This window comes from Sinocyclocheilus rhinocerous, unplaced genomic scaffold (genome assembly GCF_001515625.1).
Source record: "Sinocyclocheilus rhinocerous isolate Xijiao unplaced genomic scaffold, SAMN03320098_v1.1 scaffold1470, whole genome shotgun sequence".
Classification (NCBI taxonomy): Eukaryota; Metazoa; Chordata; class Actinopteri; order Cypriniformes; family Cyprinidae; genus Sinocyclocheilus; species Sinocyclocheilus rhinocerous.
Window position 1 is genome coordinate 342112 of NW_015652166.1, and position 23797 is coordinate 365908.

At 36.8% G+C, this 23797-nt stretch overlaps 1 protein-coding gene across 1 annotated transcript in view; it reads right to left on the reverse strand.

Annotated features, from left to right (window-relative positions):
- Window positions 1-23797, reverse strand: part of plecb (plectin b) — an 82522-nt gene that overhangs the window by 26209 nt on the left and 32516 nt on the right. Inside the window, exons 3-20 of the mRNA XM_016519553.1 lie at window positions 21466-21555; window positions 18894-18971; window positions 18122-18214; window positions 16290-16456; window positions 14275-14575; window positions 11932-12051; window positions 7753-7848; window positions 7473-7600; window positions 5807-5900; window positions 5103-5257; window positions 4108-4432; window positions 2723-2800; window positions 2484-2645; window positions 2231-2335; window positions 1521-1616; window positions 1300-1425; window positions 422-574; window positions 203-240 (exon numbers count right to left, since the gene is read on the reverse strand). Of these exons, the coding sequence (XP_016375039.1) occupies window positions 203-240; window positions 422-574; window positions 1300-1425; window positions 1521-1616; window positions 2231-2335; window positions 2484-2645; window positions 2723-2800; window positions 4108-4432; window positions 5103-5257; window positions 5807-5900; window positions 7473-7600; window positions 7753-7848; window positions 11932-12051; window positions 14275-14575; window positions 16290-16456; window positions 18122-18214; window positions 18894-18971; window positions 21466-21555 (2405 nt within the window). The remainder of the gene's footprint in view (window positions 1-202; window positions 241-421; window positions 575-1299; window positions 1426-1520; window positions 1617-2230; window positions 2336-2483; window positions 2646-2722; window positions 2801-4107; window positions 4433-5102; window positions 5258-5806; window positions 5901-7472; window positions 7601-7752; window positions 7849-11931; window positions 12052-14274; window positions 14576-16289; window positions 16457-18121; window positions 18215-18893; window positions 18972-21465; window positions 21556-23797) is intronic.

Genomic DNA, 23797 nt, shown 5'->3' on the forward strand with positions numbered 1-23797 from the left:
CCGCTGTTGTTTTAATAGAGAAATAGGCTATTATTGGAATTAGTTATAATATTTTTCATTTACCAGTTTTTATAATGTAGACAGAGACAGTGCATAAGTCTTTGGAATTTATTTATATAATAAAAAGCCTATAATAAATCAGTACACTAGATGAGGTAAAATACACCATGTATGTGTCCACATTCTATTGATTTGTGCTTACTGGTGAAAGTGCAATGTCTGAAATGCTAAAGTAAATTTCTAAAATGACAACAATCATTATGCTAATAATTTTGAGCAAAAATAATTTTTATCAGTTTAATCATCATACAGCATGACGAAAATGTGACTAAGATTTCATTGACTAAAACCTGAAACACGGGACTAAGACTAAAATTGAAAATAGCTGACAAAATGAACACTAGTGCCAGTGAGTCTGTACCTCCATCTGTTTGAAGTCACACACGGCCTGGATGGGCCGCTTGCCTCTGAAGGGGCTGGTGGGGTCGCGCGGCTTCAGCTGGATGATGGACTTGGCTCTCTTGTTCAAAACGCCGATGTCAGACTTGAACTCGTTCAGCTGCTCTCTTTCCTCCTGTGGTCAAACTCACTTAGTTAGCTTAAAGCTACTTACTAATTTAACTTTTTCATTTTAATACCGTTATAAGAAATGTTTTTCCATTAAAATAAAAGTTTGATGGTTTAATGTTTGAAAATGAAGAACTTAAAACAGCCATAATTATTAGTGATATAATTTTGCAGGTGTAATGTTAAATAAATAAATATTATTATTATTATTTCTTATTTTACTTAACTATTACAATAGTACTATTTCTTATTGTTTTGATTCAGTCAATTTTATATTTATTTAATATAACAACTACTACTACTACTTATTATTATTATATAATGTTTCTTAAATACTGTATTTTTTATTTTAGTGAAATATTACAATAGTAATATTTTTTATTTTGTTTTGATTGACTATTTAATTTTTTCATTTAATTTTTTATTTTATTTCATTTCACAACATTTTAGCCAAACTGTTCAGCCCTACAAACAAGCACAGCAAATGTGGCTTGTTTATTTTAAATCACATATTAAGTCACAATTACAATTTTCATCAGAAAATTAGCTTTATAAATTGTATTTATTTCTCCAATTGTGCTACAATATTGTGACATCAGTGTTGCAATATTACATTAAATGTGTGTAGTAAACAATCTCTACTGTACCGATAACTGTACACTTGCAAAACAAACACTAGCATTACAGTTTAGTTTTTATAAGCCAACTGCTGACAATGAAAAGCAAACTCACAACAGCGTCCTGAAGTAGATCCTCCAGACGAGTGGCAGTGGTGGTGCGGTCACACATGTACTTCTTCTTCATGGTCTCCTGCATCTTCTTCATCCTCTCCTCAGCATCTCTCACATCAGCAAAGAACTACGGGTAAAACAGGACGAGAAAGAGAAGAATACTGCTTATACATGATTGACCAACAAAGAACTGCACATGGTTACATGATATTGATGCTGTACCTGGAAGTATGCAGTGTTTTCTTTGAGATGAGTTTCAAGGCAACAGCACACCTGGAGGATCCAGCTCCACTGCGTCTGCAGAGCTGCGGTGAACGCCTGACGATCAACACAACACACACATAACACTTACAACACACACTAGTGTTCAAAATGGTTTATAATAATCAGAACTGTTTCTCGAGCAGCAAATTAGCATATTAGAATGATTTCTGAAGGATCGTGTGAGACTGAAGACAGGAGTAATGATGCTGGAAATTCAGCTTTGCTCACAGCAATAAAACATATTTTAACAGATACTCACATAGAAAACAGCTATTTAAAAATGTAATAATTTTTCACAATTTTACTGTACTTTTAATCAAATAAATGCAGCCTTGGTGAGCAGAAGCGTCTTTGGTAACATTTTACTTAATGCCTTTATGCATAATGCATTATAAAAGTAGTTTTAATGCATTCCTTATGCCTCATTATAATGCATTGTATGATCTCATGAATAATTGTAAGCGCAGATAATACTTTATAACACTTATCAATTCAACATTACACTGTGCATTTTAAATGTAAGATATAATGTATTACAATGCACATTATAAATAATTATAATCATCCATTATACCTTTTAATAACCCTTTGTAATGCATTATACACAAAGGCTTTTAGTAACGTGTTACCATGTCTTCTTTTAAAAACATGAATCGTTGACTCTGTACCTCAACAGTCTTCTTGCCTGGATGTCCGTCTTTAATGAGTCTGTCTCCACTGGCCTGGATGCCATTGATTTTCTTCTCTCTAAGTTCCAGTTCTCGCATGAGTCCCTGAGGAATTAATCAGACCATGAAGAACAATCCAAACTGTCAGTATTCTCCATTTACACCTGGTTAAACTATAATGAGCAACAGGCAAACCCCTAACCCTAGACAAAGAAACAGGAGTATAAAATGCTGTTTTTGGCTCTGCACTTACTGAGTAGTTCTCTTTCTTTGCAGCCATGTTGGTGTTGCGCTCACTCCAGTCGTAGTTGACCTCCTCTTCCTCTTTGTCATTAAGCCACATCAGTTCCTTGGTGGCGGCGCTGACGAAGTTATACAGCTGGTCAAGATTTCTCAGACGGGACTTGGAGGAGTTCTAGAGAAGAAGAGAGACGTATGCTGACACTCTGCAAGGCCTAGTGATTTTTAATAGCTGCCGGTTAAAACACTCACCAGCAGTTTGTTGTACTGCAGATCCAGTTTGCCCAGATATTCTCTGTATGTGCCTTTACTTGCAGGCGAGAGCTGGTTCTGAAACACACACAGAGGAAGAGATGTCACAAAAGACCATCTAAAGCTCTTCGAAGTAAAATTAGGAAATGCATTTATCCATTTTTTTTGTAAAATCAAATTTATTTGTATTGAGCTTTTCATGCCTTTTTTCTTAATGCCGTAAGGACTGCTCACACCAAGGACTATAAAGTTTACTATAAAGTTTTTATAATTGTTTAATTCTATGGGAATAGCATAGTCCACACCACAACTATAAAGATAACAAGAAAGAGGAATGATATCGGTGGAGTCACTTTCAGAAGTTTTTTTTTTTTTCCCAGCTGATGAACAATAAAGACTTTGACAGCCAATAAGGATACATCCTGCTTTAAAGAGCTCGAGTATTTAAAGTGGCAGGCAACAATACTCCAGCTTATAATAAACATAATATTACTGTCTATTGATAACACTGCTAATACAGTTATATTTATCTTTATAGTTTTCATTCTTTATGTGAATGGGCCTTTATGATCACATTTAGTGAATGGCTGACCATTCAGTTTACATTTTGCCACAAATCAAGCCGTTAAAATTTGCAATATTGTATATATTGCTTTGCTTGAAAATACTGTATATCTGTTGGTAAAATTGGATATGTTTATATATTCAACTTTAAATATAGAGCTATGTGATAGCAGTTAATATTTTGTGACAGTATAAACAATCAAGCAGTTGAGATTTGCAAAATAGTTGTACAAACTGCTTTACATCAGCATACAGTATGTATGAAGGTATAGTTGAATATACTTATAGTAGTTTAGTAGTAGTAATTTGTTATTGATTATTAATTTGTAAATTACTTTTAATTATTCATACATATTCATTTTTTACTTGAAATTTTGTTAATTACTATAGTTAGTTATATGGTAAGTTAAAAATTATGGTTGAGGCCAATTTAATACGTATGTTTGATTGTTTATTATTTAGCACCATGTCAGCTACCATGGCTATATTCATGACAAGAAACAAGTGAAAAAGGTAAATAAACAAATAAACAATATAAAAGAACAACAAAAAAATGGTCAATTAAAAAAAAAATTTTTGTCTTTGATAAAAAATCTAAAACTAAATCTGGTTTCACTTCATCACAAAATCTCTTCATAAGAGTCAAATGAAAAGTCTAGGAGGAGTTGAAGACATCACAGTCCATTAAAATATGCTTCAAAGATAATGGACTTTAGCATACAGGGCATATTTTATACATAAACAATAATTTAAGAAAAGTAGTTCGAAAAGGTAAGAGTCTACATGAAAAAAGTAATAAAAAAGTAAACAACTTAAAGTACCTCGTCTGTTCGTGCGCGCTCGATCTTAGTCTTGAAGTCCTCGATGGTTTGGTGAAGTCCTCTGTGGCTGCCCAGCTGAGACTCCACAGAGGGAAGATCGATGCCCCACTCGGCCGTATCGATCCGCCGCTGGTTCTCCTCCACCCAGGATAACAGGTCCTGCGCGTAACGCAGGGTGACCTCATCGAGCTCGGGCCGCGCGCGCTGCACAGGCTTCTGGGTAATGTGTGTGATGGAGACGTGAGAGGCCGTGCTGACGCTGGGCTTGAGTCTCAGATTGTAGTCGCTGCGCAAGTTCACCAAGCGCTCGTGTAAGCGGTAGACCCTGAGAAAAGAAAACCGCTGTCATTCGGTTTGCTTACAGTATTTGTAATAGATTTCCATAGTTGTTTCATCCAATAGAATTACTTGTAGGTCCAAAAGGGAAAGAAATATCCTTTTTTAACTCTTTCCCCGCCAGCGTTTTTGCATTTTTGACGATTTTCAGTAAAATTTCATGGCCCCCAGAATATGTTTTTGTATGAATATCTGAACATGCAAAACATCAACACTTGAATGTAGGTAAGTTTTGTTAAAAAAGCAACATTTTGAGCAATTTCATCAACATCATACTACATCTGGATCAGATTCAGTACGATGATCAGAGCAAAGATGCAGTAGATGGTTTCCATCAGTACTCCCAAAGCTTGCACAGGCCTTTACCAATTTCTGGATCGACATTTCACTCAGTTTTCATTTATATGCTGTTTATTGTTGATGATCACATTATTTTTCATATGCATATGCTTACATATGAGATCGCTCGTTTCTGCATCTTCCTCGCCTGTGTTTTTGATCGGCACTTTCTAGACTCATTCAGGAGATGCGTAATAGCGCCCCCGAGTGTATAACAGTGAAAACACAGAAACACGGAAAATTCTGTGTTTGGCGGGGAAAAAGCTAATGCACTGATGTCTACTGGAAGAAGGTTTTCCACTATAGTCGTATGGACTCACCTGCGATATATCTGCTCCGCCTGCAGATGGCGCCCGTCTTTGAGCAGCTGAACGTCGTTGAAGAGGAGCCGGATCATGCCGTCGGCTTTGTCCAGATCCCTCTCCAGCTCAACCGTGTGCTGCGCTGGTTTCCCGGCACTCAGGAGACGGATATCCTGCAACAAAAGTCAAAGTCACTACAATGCAAAGTTTATACAGCAACTTCATAGTTTACACTCACATTTGTGACCCTGGACCACAAAACCAGCCATAAGGGTCAAATTGAGATTTATACATCATCTGAAAGCGGAATAAATAAGCTCTCCATTGATGTATGGTTTGTTAGGATAGGACAATATTTGGCCGAGATACAACTATTTGAAAATCTGGAATCTGAGGGTGCAAAAAAATCTACATATTGAGAAAAACGCCTTTAAAGTTGTTGTACAAATGAAGTTCTTAGCAATGCATATTACTAATCAAAAATTAAGTTTTGATATATTTACGGTAGGAAATTTACAAAATATTTTTATGGAACATAATCTTTACTTAATATCCTAATTATTTTTTGCATTAAAGAAAAATGGATAATTTTGACCCATACAATGTATTGTTGGCTATTGCTACAAATATACCCCAGCGACTTAAGACTGCTTTTGTGCTGCAGGGTCACATTTGACCGAATAGTAACTATATAAGTGTGTTTTGAGGATGTATAATCTCACCGTCTGCAGTAGAGACTCAGTCTGGTTGAGCTGTTCCTCACACATGCTTGATTCCATCTGCACTTTACTGACGATCTGCTGGAGACGCTCTAACCTGCAAATGATCAGAGTGCACAGACAATTCAATTACATTTTTATTTTCTAAATTGGCAGTTGGTGGTCAGAATAAGCTGCTATGAGGACCAGACATTACGCCGATTAGTCAAAGGTCTGATGTACGCGAGACTATTACACAAACGACTGGAAGATTTTGCAATAAAATGAAGAGACAGGATTTTCAATACAGTAAAAACTTTGAAACTAAAATAATACAAATGTGAAAAATATGATGGGGAATTACTTCGTAAGACATTAAAAATCACCCGGACGTGGTTACGTGGTTACAAGTAATTGAAAAAAAAAAAAAACTAAACAAAACAAGCAAGAAACTCACAGTTTTCCACGACGAAGCAAATACTCTAAACGATACGGGTCTGTCAAAAAGGCCATTTTTTACAGTCCAACAGCATGCAAGACTCTCCCCAAAATGCATAAAAAGCATGTCTTTCTTGTCATAATCCTGTCATGGGACTCGGACAGACCAAACCACAGCCAGAATGAAGTTGTTGTGGCGCTTTGTCAGTCATTCCACAGTCCATAAAGAAACTGTGTGCTGCATATTACTCTCGTCCAGCAAGAAGCAGCATTGTCTTGTGACAGGGGACGTGTCCTGGTGTTTATGATACTCCCTCTCCTTCAAGATGATGGACATCCATAACTATTTCATTTCATTTACGTCAGAATTTAATCGCAACATTCTTTTATCGGTCTCATCGACACTGAAATCGCTAAACTTGCTACACTGCTTCACAGAAACTGAAGAGAACAATCAATACGTTTATTTGGAAATCACTCATGCGACGAATACAGATTCATCAGCCTCTATATAACTAGGAAGGTTATAAAAAGCCAGAATCCAAAATCATTAAAACTGTAATAATCACACTAAGCAAAACCAAAATTGTTTAATGTTTTATAACGAAAACTGAAACACAAACACTTTGCTCCATTCTCCTTGATTGTGAAAAACTCAAGCATTTGACAAACAGTTCAAGGTTTCTTGCATCAACACAGCTATAATTTAGTTGTCTGTTTTTACTACAGTACATTTAAGATATCTATATGTACTGTAAATGATCTCCGTTATGATTGTATAAACGCTTCGCATATGAAACTGTAGTTCATACAGGCGTTCGTTATTGCTGAATATTGAACAGTAAACATAGTTCGTGGTTACGGCAGTTTTAAATGATTAAACAATAAACCAAGTGATGAAAAAACATACAAACAGTGTTTTCACGTGTTCGTATATACTATGACGAACTAAAAATCACCAAAACACCAGCTGATTACAAGTCACGAAGCAAAAATGAAGAAGAAGAGTGAAGACAGAAGCTCTGTTTGTGGATACCACTTATTGATAATTGATATTTTGCATCAAATGCAATAAAATGCATGCATTTTAAGTGCTGAAGTGATACGTTTTGAGACCGCATCATTCTCACGCAGCTCTCATTAGTCTAGAATGGCCTTCGTTGTGTTATAACGGCTGATGTAATGTCAGTTTTTGCCAGTTTAAAGCCATGACCAAACTAAGACAGGTCTGTGTTTTAGACGTCTTCCTCACCTCTCAAACTCTATCCGGAGCAGTCTCTCCCTCTCCAGAATAGCCCCATGTAGACGCCCCCATTCCTTCTCAACGTCAATGGGATGATAACCAGGAGGAACCTTAACCTGACCAGCGTGGACCGCGCTCTGTGAGGAAATGGTGGTAAATCATGTTAAGACAGAGGAAACATATCATTATACAGATTTAAAACACTTAAATGACTTTCACATCTCATGTTTCATGTTTAAATCTCCATGATTGTAGCACAATATACTGTATTCTGATCGTGTGTACAAACCTCAAAGGACTGGTAGAGGTGTTTGGAGCGGCTCTTGTCCGATTCTTTTGCGGGAAGCTCTGTTTCTTTAAATTTCAGAAACTGACGCCACAGAATCTGCAATATAACCACACAAGCAAATTAATAAATAAACACCCACAGATATATAACATAGTGCAATAATTTGGGAGTAACAGGGTTATTATCATTAACTACGACTAAACCATACTAAAACCACATCTTCATTCATTTAAATAAAATAGACTTTAACTGTAATAAAACGTAAAATACTAAAAAAGAACCGTGTAACCTATTTTATTTCAGCTGAAGTACTAAAATAACAAAACTAAAACTTAAAAACTAAAAGAACTGTCTGTAACACTTTATAATAAACTTCCTCAGTTAACCTTACTTAACTACATTAGTTAACATGAACTAACAATAACAATTTTAAAACTTGCATCTATTAAGTTAATTGATGCAAAAGTCGTAGTTAATAGTTAGTTAATAGTGTGACACATATTTAATATTTATTATTTAATGAACCTGAGCTAACATGAACAAACAATGAACAGGTGTATTTTTATTAACTAACATTAACAAAGATTCATAAATACTGTAACAAATGTATTGTTCATTGTTAGTTAATGCTAGTGCAATGCATTAACTAAGGTTAACTAAGGAGGGTTGTTGTAAAGTGTTAAAAATGACACACACATTACTAACATTTTAAGATTAAAATGAAAGCAGAACATATCAAAATAATAACAAAAACTATAATAGTATATCACTGACAGTAAAATAACACTAAGGGGTAACAGCGTAGTAATCAGCATATGCTGGAATATCAAGCGTGACCCTCGATAACCCTAAGCAGGTAGATCTGGATGGTTCAGTGAGTATTTGTCATTTGTTATTCCTCTAGCATGATTGAGGATAGGCTTCACAAAGCAGGTAATATAAGTAGCTGCTCTCAGATCAGGATGATATGCATCACACAGCCGCCCCACGCTGAGGAGACACAGCCATAGAAACTCAGACAAAGCAGCTCAGAGCCAGAATGCTGCTCTTCATGATGCGGTGTCATGTGACATGACTCATGCTCTGCAAAGAAGGATTTCTTCCAGTAACATGCCATCGGATGAGGAGGATAGGGTTCTCTCTCTGCTATTGGCAGTGTTGGGATCGACTTTTACATTGTTTGCGAAACTACAAGTTAATCACAGGTATATTTTTTAAAGGGGTGGTTGATTGCGATTTCACTTTTTTAACATTAGTTAGTGTGTAATGTTGCTGTTTGAGCATAAACGATGTCTGCAAAGTTACGGCGCTGAAAGTTCTATGCAAACGGAGATAAGGTCTTTTAAAATGCTAGCAGTTTATTGCCTACATAAACGGCTGGTAGGGACTACAACGAGCTACTTCCCGGGTTTGTTACGTCATAAACCCAGAAATGTACATAAACCCCGCCCCCGGGAACATGCAAAAAAAGGGGCGGGACGATGTTGCGCAGCTTTAGAGAAGTTCCCGGACAACGTGCAGTACACGGTTAACGAATCACAACACACTGGGCCAGCTAACCAGTCTGAGCCCATTGCGTATTTCTGAGGGAGTGGTATCATAGAAACAGGAAGTCAACCGGCCGTTCAAATGACAATGGAGACAGCGGCTTACAATAAAGGTAAAATATATGAAAAACAAGGCGTTTTAAAAAAAATAAAGCATAAAGACATGTTAAACTTTATAACTCGCAATTCTGACTTTATAATTCGCAATTCTGACTTTAACTCGCAATTTTGACTTTATAACTCGCAATTCTGACTTTATAACTCGCAATTGCGAGTTTATATCACGCAATTCTGACTTTAACTCGCAATTCTGACTTTATAACACGCAATTTTGACTTTATGACTCGCAATTCTGACTTTATAACTCGCAATTCTGACTTTAACTCGCAATTTTGACTTTATAACTCGCAATTCTGACTTTATAACTTGCAATTTTTACATTATAACTCGCAATTCTGACATTATAACTCGCAATTCTGATTTTATAACTCGCAATTCTGACTTTATAACTCGCAATTGCGAGTTATAAAGCCAGACTTGTGAGTTATAAAGCCAGACTTGTGAGTTATAAAGCCAGACTTGTGAGTTATAAAGCCAGACTTGTGAGTTATAAAGCCAGACTTGTGAGTTATAAAGCCAGACTTGTGAGTTATAAAGCCAGACTTGTGAGTTATAAAGCCAGACTTGTGAGTTATAAAGCCAGACTTGTGAGTTATAAAGCCAGACTTGTGAGTTATAAAGCCAGACTTGTGAGTTATAAAGCCAGACTTGTGAGTTATAAAGCCAGACTTGTGAGTTATAAAGCCAGACTTGTGAGTTATAAAGCCAGACTTGTGAGTTATAAAGCCAGACTTGTGAGTTATAAAGCCAGACTTGTGAGTTATAAAGCCAGACTTGTGAGTTATAAAGCCAGACTTGTGAGTTATAAAGCCAGACTTGTGAGTTATAAAGCCAGACTTGTGAGTTATAAAGCCAGACTTGTGAGTTATAAAGCCAGACTTGTGAGTTATAAAGCCAGACTTGTGAGTTATAAAGCCAGACTTGTGAGTTATAAAGCCAGACTTGTGAGTTATAAAGCCAGACTTGTGAGTTATAAAGCCAGACTTGTGAGTTATAAAGCCAGACTTGTGAGTTATAAAGCCAGACTTGTGAGTTATAAAGCCAGACTTGTGAGTTATAAAGCCAGACTTGTGAGTTATAAAGCCAGACTTGTGAGTTATAAAGCCAGACTTGTGAGTTATAAAGCCAGACTTGTGAGTTATAAAGCCAGACTTGTGAGTTATAAAGCCAGACTTGTGAGTTATAAAGCCAGACTTGTGAGTTATAAAGCCAGACTTGTGAGTTATAAAGCCAGACTTGTGAGTTATAAAGCCAGACTTGTGAGTTATAAAGCCAGACTTGTGAGTTATAAAGCCAGACTTGTGAGTTATAAAGCCAGACTTGTGAGTTATAAAGCCAGACTTGTGAGTTATAAAGCCAGACTTGTGAGTTATAAAGCCAGACTTGTGAGTTATAAAGCCAGACTTGTGAGTTATAAAGCCAGACTTGTGAGTTATAAAGCCAGACTTGTGAGTTATAAAGCCAGACTTGTGAGTTATAAAGCCAGACTTGTGAGTTATAAAGCCAGACTTGTGAGTTATAAAGCCAGACTTGTGAGTTATAAAGCCAGACTTGTGAGTTATAAAGCCAGACTTGTGAGTTATAAAGCCAGACTTGTGAGTTATAAAGCCAGACTTGTGAGTTATAAAGCCAGACTTGTGAGTTATAAAGCCAGACTTGTGAGTTATAAAGCCAGACTTGTGAGTTATAAAGCCAGACTTGTGAGTTATAAAGCCAGACTTGTGAGTTATAAAGCCAGACTTGTGAGTTATAAAGCCAGACTTGTGAGTTATAAAGTCAGAATTGTGAGATAAAAAGTCGCAATTACCTTGTTTTATTTTTTATTTAGTGGCGGAAACGGACTTCCATAATAAAGAGATATAGATGACTTTATTTTGTCAATAAGTGCTATATTTTATCTCACACAAAACAATAAGGATCTAATTAAGAGTTACTTAAAAAGATAAATTCACATGAAATACAATTAATAAAACTAGACACAGCCTAATTTACATAACTTTGGCAAAAACAGTAATGCACTGCTGCAGGAAATACTTAAATAAAATAAAATAAAAAATGCAAATATATTAGTTTGAACCGTGAAATGTCACATAAAATAAATGACTATTAAATAATCAAATAAAAAAATAATAATAAATGCAAAATAATAATAAATATAATACATTTGTAATAATACTAAATGCAATAAAACTGTAAAATAAAATAAAGCAAAATAAAAATTCTATGCTAGTTACCAAGTTGCTGACCATCAAAACCTATTGGGTGAAGCTGGTCGACCAGCATGGATTTTGCTGGTTAAACTAGTTAGAACTCGAGCATTCTATGCAGTCTCCAAATCACAGCATATTCTGGTGTCTAACTTATCTGGTCCTTTAAAGGACAGTGACCCAGATAATTCAACACAAAAACAATGTGCAACGCACAGACAGATAATGAAGACTGCAATTCATTCAATAACTGAACTCAAACAGAGTAACTAGTAGCAACCCAGACCACACAACAGCAGACTCACCTCGACCTCCTCATAGCTGCTGGGAAACTTCCTCTCCTCAAAGATGAGTACATGATGTCTGATCCACTGGAGAAGAACGGTGACCAGCTCGTAATACTCCTGCCAGCACAGCTCCAGCTCCTGCAGCCGGGAACAAAACCACACAAAAACTATTCAGAGAGGAACAGGAAAGCTCTTTTGCCACTAAATCACTTACCACATTCACTCAATTAGGTGCCAACAGTCGTAGCCTTGTCTGATAACAGCATATGAAGGGAGGGACGAATCAAATACAGGGGCTTATTTATCGATAGTTTGTGACACTGCTCACAGATCATCTAATTCTCTTCTCATAACAGATGCTGATGGCGTGAAGGAGGAATGAAATAAACTGCCTCTGACAGCAGCTGGATGCTGTTATATAAGCGCAGATGGCAGAGATCCAGATCACACAACATCTATTACCTCTTCAAGTTTATATTCTTAACCTTTTATCCTCCTTAAAGGTGTAAACAAGGACGTGGAAGAGGAGCCTTCTGTCATTTTGTAACCCCAAAGAGGGTCAAAAAGGGTCATGATTCACCATATTTGAATGCATGCAAATGAATTTGTAAAGGACAAATGTTCATTTAATTTTGTGCCTTTTCTTAACAAAGCTTTTTTACACTGTTAAAAGGTAAAAGGTTATTTGTTGGCATTGATGGTTCCAAGAAGAAACTTCAACATCCATGGAACCTTTTCATTGCACAAAAAGTTCTTTGTACTGGAAAAAGGTTCTTTAGATTATTAAAATATTCTTCACTCTAAGAACAAAAATGGTTCTTTTAAGAACTGTTCACTGAACGATTCCTTAGGGAACCAAAAATGGTTCTTCATCTTTTTTTAAAGAGACATCTTGGAGTATAGTCATGTACAATTTTAGGAGCTCAATAGTCTTAAAGTGTAACAAAAGTGAAAATTGGGCTAAATTTTGCAAGCAAAAATAATCCATTGTCTACTGTTAATAGAGCAGAGAAGTATGAAGCACAGAACGCACAAACGTCACTTTCAAACCAAGCATCTTTCTGTTGATGATTTTGCATAACCAACTTTGCATGAGCACAACCTGTGTGGGGAACTTTTCGTCTTCACACAAAACTCCAGATTGTTTGGATTCCTATTGAAGTAACTGGATTTTGCTCATGAAATTTCTCTGAGCAACAGTAAATGTGACCGCACCTTTGTAATAAATGCAGCATACTGTAAAAAGTTTAAATCATTGGATCACTGAACAAAAACATGCATTGCAAATGCAATCCAATGCATAAAAAATGCAAACACTTTACGATAAGATCACATTATGCCTAACATTAACTAAACAATACCAATATATTAGTTACAGTTCATGTTACCTCCGGTCCATCAAAAAACATTAACAGATACAACTTTTGATTTCAATAACGTATTATTAAATGTTGAACATGAACTAAGATTAATAAATGCTCATGAAGTATATTTCAGTTTTAGTTTGTGCAACAAATGTAGTTAATGTTAACAAATTGAACCTTACGGTAAAGTGTCACTAAAACAAAAATATTGAATGAAATCAGAATGAGAACATTTTGCTTCTTTGGAGTCAGTGGATTTGAATATTGCACAATATAATAAGTATAAATGTTGCTTGATACTAGAGGATATAATGAGTTCAGAGACGCAGTTGAAGTGACCACCTGCTCCATAAATCCAAATAACATCTGTCTCCTGAGGGATGCAGCCATAACTCACATGCCATGAATACCCAGAGATGGGAGCGGCTCCAAACAACAGAGGGCGAACAAACTATACACATTTACACCGAATGATTAAAGCATCGAATGAACTAAGATTAATAAATGCTCATGAAGTATATTTCAGTTTTAGTTTGTGCAACAAATGTAGTTAATGTTAACAAATTGAACCTTACGGTAAAGTGTCACTAAAACAAAAATATTTAATGAAATCAGAATGAGAACATTTTGCTTCTTTGGAGTCAGTGGATTTGAATATTGCACAATATAATAAGTATAAATGTTGCTTGATACTAGAGGATATAATGAGTTCAGAGACGCAGTTGAAGTGACCACCTGCTCCATAAATCCAAATAACATCTGTCTCCTGAGGGATGCAGCCATAACTCACATGCCATGAATACCCAGAGATGGGAGCGGCTCCAAACAACAGAGGGCGAACAAACTATACACATTTACACCGAATGATTAAAGCATCGAAACCACCATAAAAAGTGTTAAAGTGTGATAAATGAAGCAAGCACCCAGGCATCTCTGTGAAATGTATGCTGGAAGGCATGGCATAAAATTCTCCAGCGTGGTATTGAGCGTCTGCCACCATGCTCCGATCGTCCGTCCCGAAGCCTCCATGGATCTGCCTCAGGTCTCTCTCTGGTAAATAGCCCACTGAGCTCCAGTCCGGCCCGTATCCCGTCTGAGAGTCTCCGCTGGAGCAAGCGCCTGGACTCTGGGAGCCACGGCCGGAGTCCAGGGAACTCTCGGAGGGAATATCCTCGCACAGCATGATCACACAGTCCTCCACGTCACTCGCAGAAGCCATAGTGCTGCTGGAGCTGGCCCGACGCTTCTTAAAGGACAGACGCCTCTTCAAGTTGAGCATCATCGTTGCCCAAAATGTGCTTGCACGCAAGGCAATTCCAAATACAGCATACAGTTCTTGCAATTCCAACAATCAATATCTCTTCTAGTTACTCTTCAGTTTCTCAAAATGTGTTTCCAGAGAGCTCCAAAAAAGAAAGCAAACTGTACTTGCAGTGTTGTTTTCTGTCATGCAGGTGCTGCCTGTAAAAGCCTCTTCCTCATTTCTGAAAGGAGGCAGATCTGACAAATCCTATGGGTGTTCCTGGCTGACAAAAGCATCAAATCCTCTCTCTTCGTGTCAGGGTCAGTTGGGCGTTCCCAGGCTTTGCAGGTATATGTTAACGTTTCAGAAAAGCTGGCCTGCGGGGAGGCCTGTCTCCACTCCGACAGGCACCACACCTCACGGTATTTGTCTTTCAGCCTTCATTGTACATTTCTTATAAAACTATTTTCTCATTCATTCTCTTCTTTCTCTCTTTTGTCCTCGCGTCTGCATACAGAACACACCCTCATTACAGAAAAACAGCTTTCATTTGGCCTGGATCTGTGTGGCATGTGTAGACGGTTGTTTCCCGCTTACAAAAAACTGTATCATTGATTTAATTGATGCTCATATCGTTCCAAACCCATGTGGAACACAAAATAAGATATTTTTAATAGTCTACATGCTGCTCTTTCCCATGCAATAAAATCAGTTTGGGTCACCAAGCTCCAAAAACTAAAATTGCATTAATCTATTTTAGCTTTTAAAACTGCTACTTACTGACTTTTACATCTTCTTACTTAAAACATCCTGACTTAAATCTATTAAATCTACTTTCTAGTGAGACTTTGTCAAGCCAACATAAACTTTGTCTGGACAAACTTTTTTATCTAGTCGTCCTCTGCTATAGTTCTCAAATCTCATTTACATTCGCATACATTTGAAAATGATGTGTCACGGTGCATCTAGTACATCTCATAACTGTTTCTTGAGCTCGACAGCCCATTATAACCATATACCACTTTATATTCAAGAGCTACTCATAAACTCTGCATGATATCTCCTTTTGTATTCATCAAAACAGAAATGTCAATAACACTTAAAGGCTTTATGTGAAAGGCATTATAAAAGTTTTCATAATGCATGTTGTAATGCATTACATTTTTTTTCATAATTAATTGCAACCAAAATTAAAATGCATTATAATATTTGAAGGTTTGTTTGTTATGAGTTGTAATGCATTATACTTTCTAAAGGTGAAACAATAAATAGATAAGTATTGTAATGTATTATAGTTGTGATTACATTATTAATGAGATCATGCAATTCATTGTTAAGTGCATTACATATATATATATAAAGGTAAAGTGTTACCAAAAAGACCTTTAGTTTAAAATATTCAAACTTCAAAGGCTGATTAAACTCCACAAGAATAAACTGTCGGTGGTGTGCACAGCGCTGATTTGACACATCTGCGCTCAGGGCATTTATCTCCACAGAAATATGCGCTGAATTCAGATCAGAACATTTCACTCCATGGCATCAAGGACAAGTTTGATCAAGAGTGAAGCGTTTCTATATTCCAACATTGCTAAAAGAAGGCTGTATTTTTGAGTAACTATCAGACTAATGATAAACATTTCAAGAAAATATCAGGAAACACCAAAAAAAAAAAGTATGAATTCTGTGACAATGCACTGGTGACTACTACTACTTTAGACTTTTACAAGCCAAATCCCAATCTTGAGATGTAGTACAGAGGCACTTACTCGTGTTTGTGTATAACAGCGTTGAAGAGCTTTCCATCCCTCCAGCTAGTGGTGAAGTTATCACAGCGGATACCAGAGTAACCCTCCACCATCCGCTGAGACCAGAGGAGCAGCTTCTCCTTCGCTGACATATCATCTGACTGACCGTTCACCTGGATATCTGAAATCTGCCAGCCCAGAAAAATTAGTTGCATGGATTTAATAACATGTGGCAGCAGTAGCCATATGTTCATCATATGCAAATCAATAAATAATCAAAGTGGTTGATTTCTCACACAAATTTCAGTCATGCACTACAAACAAACTCAGCCCCACTGAATACCATTGACCTCCTAAAACCCCTCTGAGACCCGTCATTAGACTTAATCCATGAACAAGTGCAGCAAAAACAACGCAGTTCATTAAAGAAAAATCCAAGCTTGGAAATTGGTTCACCGTCAGTGTTGGGTAAGCTACATATTTAAACTGCAGCTTGCCGAGCTATAAGCTGCTCAGTTTGAAGCATTTAAACAACAGTATCTGCCAAAAAACAATGAGGATCTCAAATAGAAAACGTGCATTTTTAAACTACTCATAGTTAATAAAACAAGCATTAAACTAGATACTGTATGTATTTGACTACAAAAAAAGATAAAAGATATACTTCTGGCAACATTGACTGATGTAGTACAGTTGCTTTTAGTTACTCACAAACGCTGTTTTAAGGCTTTGGTTTTAACAAATTATGGTGACCAAATGTTCCAGATTATCCTGGACGGTCCTGGGTTCATGAGTTTCATGTGTCCCAACATTTCACAAAAAAATAAAATAAAAGAAAGAAAGAAAGAAAGAAATTACATAAGTGCCAGTTTGATGTTTAATGCAGGATTCCGTTTAGAATTTGGGGAAACTCAATAGAACACGATAAAGAGGCTAAGGAAAAGGGATGAAACACTCTAGACTTAAACTACTGTAAACTTAATTTTGAGGAAATCTTTTAGAAATAGTGTTTTTCTATACTTATTTAAACAATCATTTAATCATTTTTAATGTCAGTCAGGATAGAAGACAAGCTCATGGGAGGTTGCAAAACCTCAATAAAATTTCAAGCAGAAGTTTGGCACCATCTAAAACCCTGGTCACGAGACTCTATTTTCGGTCAGGCTACCTCCATAAAGAGAAAGCTCTTTTATTTCTTGAAGAGGTGGGCAGAAGTTCATACGCCACATCTCTACATAAACCTCTGTGTCGCTGTTGGATGAACCAGAAGTCCTGCCAACTTATTTGATCAATCCAAGGAAATTAAATTCCCTCAAACAATGGAAGGACATGTTCGAGCATTACAATCGGCTGAATGTGTGACAGTCTCCTGGCAGCTGTAGTTTAATTGTTTGAGGTGGAATAAATCAGGGTGTGGTTGTAACTGAACACCTTGAACAACAGATTCACATAATTCAGATCTACAAAACAGCCTGGATATTAGATTATGAAATTAGATTAGATCAAAGATTCTCAATTCCTCATGGCGCCTAAGACACTGAACAGATTTGTGTAGAGAATCAAACAAACTGCATCATTTTAACATTCTACGACTGTTGTGGTTGATCATAATGGATATTCCTGATTAAAGGAGATTATTTAAAAAAAAAAGTGCATGTTATTGCATGAGGCAGATACTGGTTTGAAGCAAAAACGATTGACCCTATTGATGTTTGATTGGAAACCGATGACACCCAAAGAATTAAATGAACCAGTGATTGACCCAGACTGAAGTGATTGAACAAACTGATCAGGAGCCCAGGAGGAGGAGGAGGTAAATGGTATGGGAACTCAACACTAACAGAACAGGAGACCTGGAAGTGCAGGATGATGGTCCATATGAGACCCAGCGTCAGCTTTGGGTTCCCGTCTGCAATGTCATCGTTCCTGATATTCACCAGCTTGACCTGTGATTTACAGAGAAGAACAGCATTTCACATTTGAGACACTGTCTCAATACTCTATGATTTGCTTTTTCCATGAAAACACTCAAGGAGGCACTTAAAGCAAAATGTCTATGCTGCTCTTTTCCCCACTAAGACGACTGAAGATACACACATTTTCTAGATGGCTTTTTCTAATGCTTTGATGGTCAGTTTTGTTGTGACCAGACAGCGGTTCCAATTAACTTTAACTTCATGTAAGAAAGCAGCTTGGACATTCTGCTAAACATCTCCTTTGATAATCCACGGATGAAAGAAAATACACAGGTTTGGAAACCAACGAGGTTGAATAAGGACAGTAAGGACAAATACAGAGTTCTGGCATGAAACTCTAGATGGCGCAGTCCGATAGGTCTAACTCAATCTGACCTAATTACATCATTATCACATGACACAGCTGATTGGTTCTCTTCTGTATCGGTAGCCAACGAGCTCGCTGCTCAACATTCAAATATATGACTAGTGCTTGCCGTAGCAGTCGCAGCAGCAGCAGCGTAGCAGATCTATTCCGCCAAGAACCAAATACATTAACATTGTCATGTACATTACCATGCCAATCCCTCCGAGAGTTGTCATGACAGAACTATAATTTTTGGACATACTATCCTTTTGAAGTAGTTTGTAAGTTGTGTTGTTCTCGTACCTGCCGGTGTCTGAGGAAATCCAGTGCTATCTGCACATTCTGCAGTTTGTGGAATCGCATGCGTCCTCTCTCACGAGGCTGTGGAGACAGACAGAGGGGGAATAAGACACATAACATTGTTTAAAGAAGAGACGAGACTGAGACGTGTCCTTGAGTGCCCAGAGAAACTTCTTTGGAAGGTCTAAATGAAGAAATAATGAAGAACAAGGAGGACCTTGCAGTGAGGCTACAATATTTATGAACACTAATAATGCAAAGAAAAGACATTAAAGACCCCATGAAATCAAAATGTTTAGTTTATGCCTGCTAGCATTGAGGACATCTGTATTCTAGGTGACAGAAAAACTAAATCTGCATTTAAAATATACATTTTTGATATTCTGATTCATGTTGTGATCAGGAACATATACAAATTTGTGTCCAATAAGCTCCACGCAAGAATGAGCATGTTCCCTAAATAAATAATACCTGCTTTGATATGCCAAGCCCCAATTTCCTGTTTCAATACGTCAACACAGATCATGCAAAAAAAAAATAATTAAACAAACAAATAAATAAAATGCATGTTGAGTCACTTCATGGGGTCTTTAAGCTTATTTGACAGAAGTGATGGTCTTGTGGCTTTAGGGACGTAACGTGGTATAATATTGTGGATGAATGCTAAATAACTACTGAATGCTACAAAAAAAAACGTTCTGTATTATAGGAAACAACCCAAAACATTTGACTCCCCAAACACACTCCAAGAGTTTGCAGACATCATTTTGTGACCTGAACAACTTTAACTTAAAAAAGCATGTCTTGCACAACTTATAATCAGTTATATATTGCTTCACAATAAATGTGGATTTATTTGGCAGTCACTTAGATATCATTAATTCGTTATATCGGTCACACACCCAAACTGTGACGAGGTTCAGATAGATGGTGTCATAAAGAGAAACAGCATCAGTCATGCGCAAGCGGAGGCTACTGTAATGTTATTTAGAACAGTCAAATTTCAGAATAAAAGTAATCAAATTAGAAGCAAAAACATGCTTTATTAAGACAGCAATGTTGTTTTTGATCTTAAACCTTTTTTATTTATAAATCTTAAACAAGTCTTTCAATATTGTTGTATAAGAGTAAATGAAACTGCTACTGTAATGCTATTCCTAATAGTAAACTTTCAAAATAAAAGTCCCAACAAATTAGAAGAAAAAACATGCTTAAGACAGTAATGTTTTTTTGCAGACGTATCTTTTAAATCTTTAAATTTAGAATTTTTAATGAAGTCTTACAACATTTAGCTACCAACCTGCTGAATAATTACCCTGTAATCTTTATTTTAAAGTGCCCCTACTATGGATTTTTTTTAAAAATTACCTTTCATGCAGTGTGTAACACAGCTCTAAGTGAATGAAAACATCCTGCAAAGTTTTAAATCTAAAAGTACCCCGTGCATAGAGTTATTGTCTCTCAAAAGAAAGAGTCGACTCTGAATCATTGAAACCAGTCGTTTTTAAAACGAATCCCAAGCCGTTTCATCTTGACGTCAACATGAAACGTTAGCATATTGTCCACAAAGCAGCACTGCGCTCACAAACGCTGCTTTATCAGCCATCACAGGCGAGATGAAATGAAAATGAGACCAATCACCGCAGATTAGCGTCACGCAAAGCAGGGGTTTGAAAAAATGAATCATTGAGCGAATCGTTTGGGAGTCGTTGAGCAAGAAAGCTAAAAATAAATGCATATTATAAGACAATGAAAGTGTTTTTTGACCTTGCATGCATGTCAACCTGTTGTTGGGGAGCAAGTAAGATAAAAATAAATGCATATATTAAGATAATGAAAGTGTTTTTTGACCTTGCATGCATGTCAACCTGTTGTTGGGGACTCCCAAAACCAAAATATGAACCTTTCATTACTCATAATAGGGACACTTTAATCAGCTGAGATACCTAGCATTTTATCGCCGTGAGACATACAGTAGCATTGAAGTAACTCTAATAACAAATGAAAACAAGACTACAGCAAGACTGGCGGACGTGACATCATGCGCAGGCCAGCCACAGTGAGTGACCCATGCCAATGAAGCATCTGCATCACTCACCAACCGCACGCTCCGCACAACGTCCCGCTCCCTCGGCTTGACCAGCAAGAGAAGTGCAAAGAGAGCAGACAGAAGTCAAAGGGTAAAGGTCAGCAAAGAGACGGTGGGATGAAAGGCAGAGAAAGAGTCAAAGAGCCACACAGATTCAAAAGAAAAGCCGAAGAGTGACGTTAATGTCAGAGCTACAGCCAAGAAATGAAGCAGTTTGATGGGAAGATGTCGAGAATTTGCCTGGAATATCTGAACCCAGTGTTTTGGGTGTGATTCAACAAAACGTGTTTCGAATTTAGAGACGTATTCCAAGGCATCACCCATTAACATGTCTTCGTTGACCTGGAGATCTGGATCAGGACTTTGGATTTGTGTGAAGGCTGAGGGCAAGGTTGGAGGTGGAGAGGTAGACTGGGGTAAGAGATGGTCTTCCCTTGACTGGCTGTTTAGCTGCATTAGTGGAGGAAGAAGTTAGGTTACACTCACCAGCGTCTCTCCGGAGAGGACCTCCAGAAGGGAGATCAGGTTATGTCCATCTCGGAGATCTTCATACAGGTCATTCACATGACGCTGAGTCTGAGGATGGAGATAACGCAAAGATCAGTTTATGAGAGTCACACATATAAAAAAAACATCCCTGCAGAAAGAAAATCCAACTCTGCAGTCAATTCTGAAGATTTCATTCCTCACAAACAAACACTAAACTTACAACCCCGATCTTAACTGTATTGTGTTTGTAGCACATCCTGATTACCGTTTGATGCAATCAGATTCATCCATGATTTTTCTGGACGTTGAACTTTTTTTGACAGGTGACTGCGTGATTTAGTTGAATTGGTTAAATTGTCAGCAGGTTTGTGTTTTATTAGTTTGAAGGACAAAATCACGCACCTAGAATTTCCACTTTTGGTCATTTTGTTGACAACATTTTGTCATAATTCATCTATCCTCATGTATATTTTTTACATAAAAAAATATAAAAAAAAATCTGAGCTTCTACATTTTATTCCATTCAAGGAAAGTTAATGGTGATGCCAATCCAATCCAAGTCCTATATATTCCAACTGACTTGTCATTTGGAAATGTCACTTGAAATTCTCTGGTACGTTTATGTTCTTTTTAGAGCTTGGCAGTATACAGGTGCATCTCAATAAATTAGAATGTCGTGGAAAAGTTCATTTATTTCAGTAATTCAACTCAAATTGTGAAACTCGTGTATTAAATAAATTCAATGCACACAGACTGAAGTAGTTTAAGTCTTTGGTTCTTTTAATTGTGATGATTTTGTCTCACATTTAACAAATCCAGTGTTCTTGTACAGGATAAAAACAGAAGCTTAGACATGCTGCCTAACACCTAATTTTGTGTTTAAGTTTGGAACAACATGATTTTGACCAAATGATATTTTCTGGGCATCTGAAACAGTTAAGACTCCAAAACTGGGCAGCTCGAGCAGGGACTCTAAACACAAGCATGCATGTCTCTTGTTAAGAGAGGGAAAAAAACCTGAATTCAAAGTGATTGATTTGCGTTTTATTCAGTGAGTACAGGACAGGGCAATGCATGGCTGCAGGCAGAAGAGCGGCTCACCTGCCTCATGTCAAAAAAAGATCTGTGTCAAATGATTTACTGAGTGACAGAGTTTACATTAAATTCTGACGCTTTCTCCTTCTTTTCTAAATCAGCCACTCAATCATTGTACAGTAGGTTTATAAAACCTCGTTGAGTCAGATCTCAGCTTCAATAATAAAAACACAGACAGACTGGGCTTCCTCAGGTATTTATCATGCAGCTATCAATATTAACTATATCTATATCAGCTATATCAACATGCACTGCTGCAAAACCCTCTCTGCAGCTCGCTTGAAAATCCTTAAAGCTACAGTTCACAGAAAACTGACAGTTCTGTGATCATTTATTCACCCTCATGTTGTTGCAAACACATTCAAATCAGTGTTATTTTAGTACCATTGATAAATATTGCAGGATTTTTTATATTTTAAATATTTTCTGTTTTCTATTTAATTTGAGTGATTTTTTAATTTTAAATTAAATTAATTGAAATGTAATTTTAGTTTTAGTGATTTTGTTGTTTGCCATTTTAGTTTTTGTAAATGTCTAAGACGTTTTTAATGTTTATTTATTAGTTTATTTATTTATTAGTTATTTTAGCACATTGAGTACTACATTAAAATGAGAAATGTTAAGAAATGTAGCTGAAATAAAACAAGATTTTTAAAATTTATTTCCATTAACATTTTGTTTTGTTTTAGCTTTAGTTTAACTATATAACCCCAGTTCCAAACAAATCTTTATTTTTTACTATAATAACAATCAAATCTGTAAAGTTCCAGGAAGGACAAAAAAAAAATAAAAAAAAAATATATATATATATATATATATAAAAACAGTGTGTTGAGTGAATGATGACAGGATTTTAGGATCAACTACTCTTTAACTAATAGTGTAACACAGCAAACCTTTTCACAATTTATAATTTTAGCAACATTGCTTCCTATAATCCAAGTACAATGACAGAGCTGTCGTCACTGTACATCCAGTATGTGAGTGAGCAGATGGGGTTGCAGTGCATGAGACTAAAATGAATGGCAACCAATGGGCCATTTTCAAGCTCAAGCTCAAGCTGTGAGCATGGTTCAGCAGAAGAGCCTCGGGGAGGACAAGGAGCACTGAACATGCGTGTGAGAGAGCAGAGCATGCTGGGACACGCTGACAGATGGACCTACCTCAGCTCTCCGGTGCTGGAGGAGAGGATGAGGAGGAGAGAAGAGCACAGAGAGATGAATGGAGTTACATC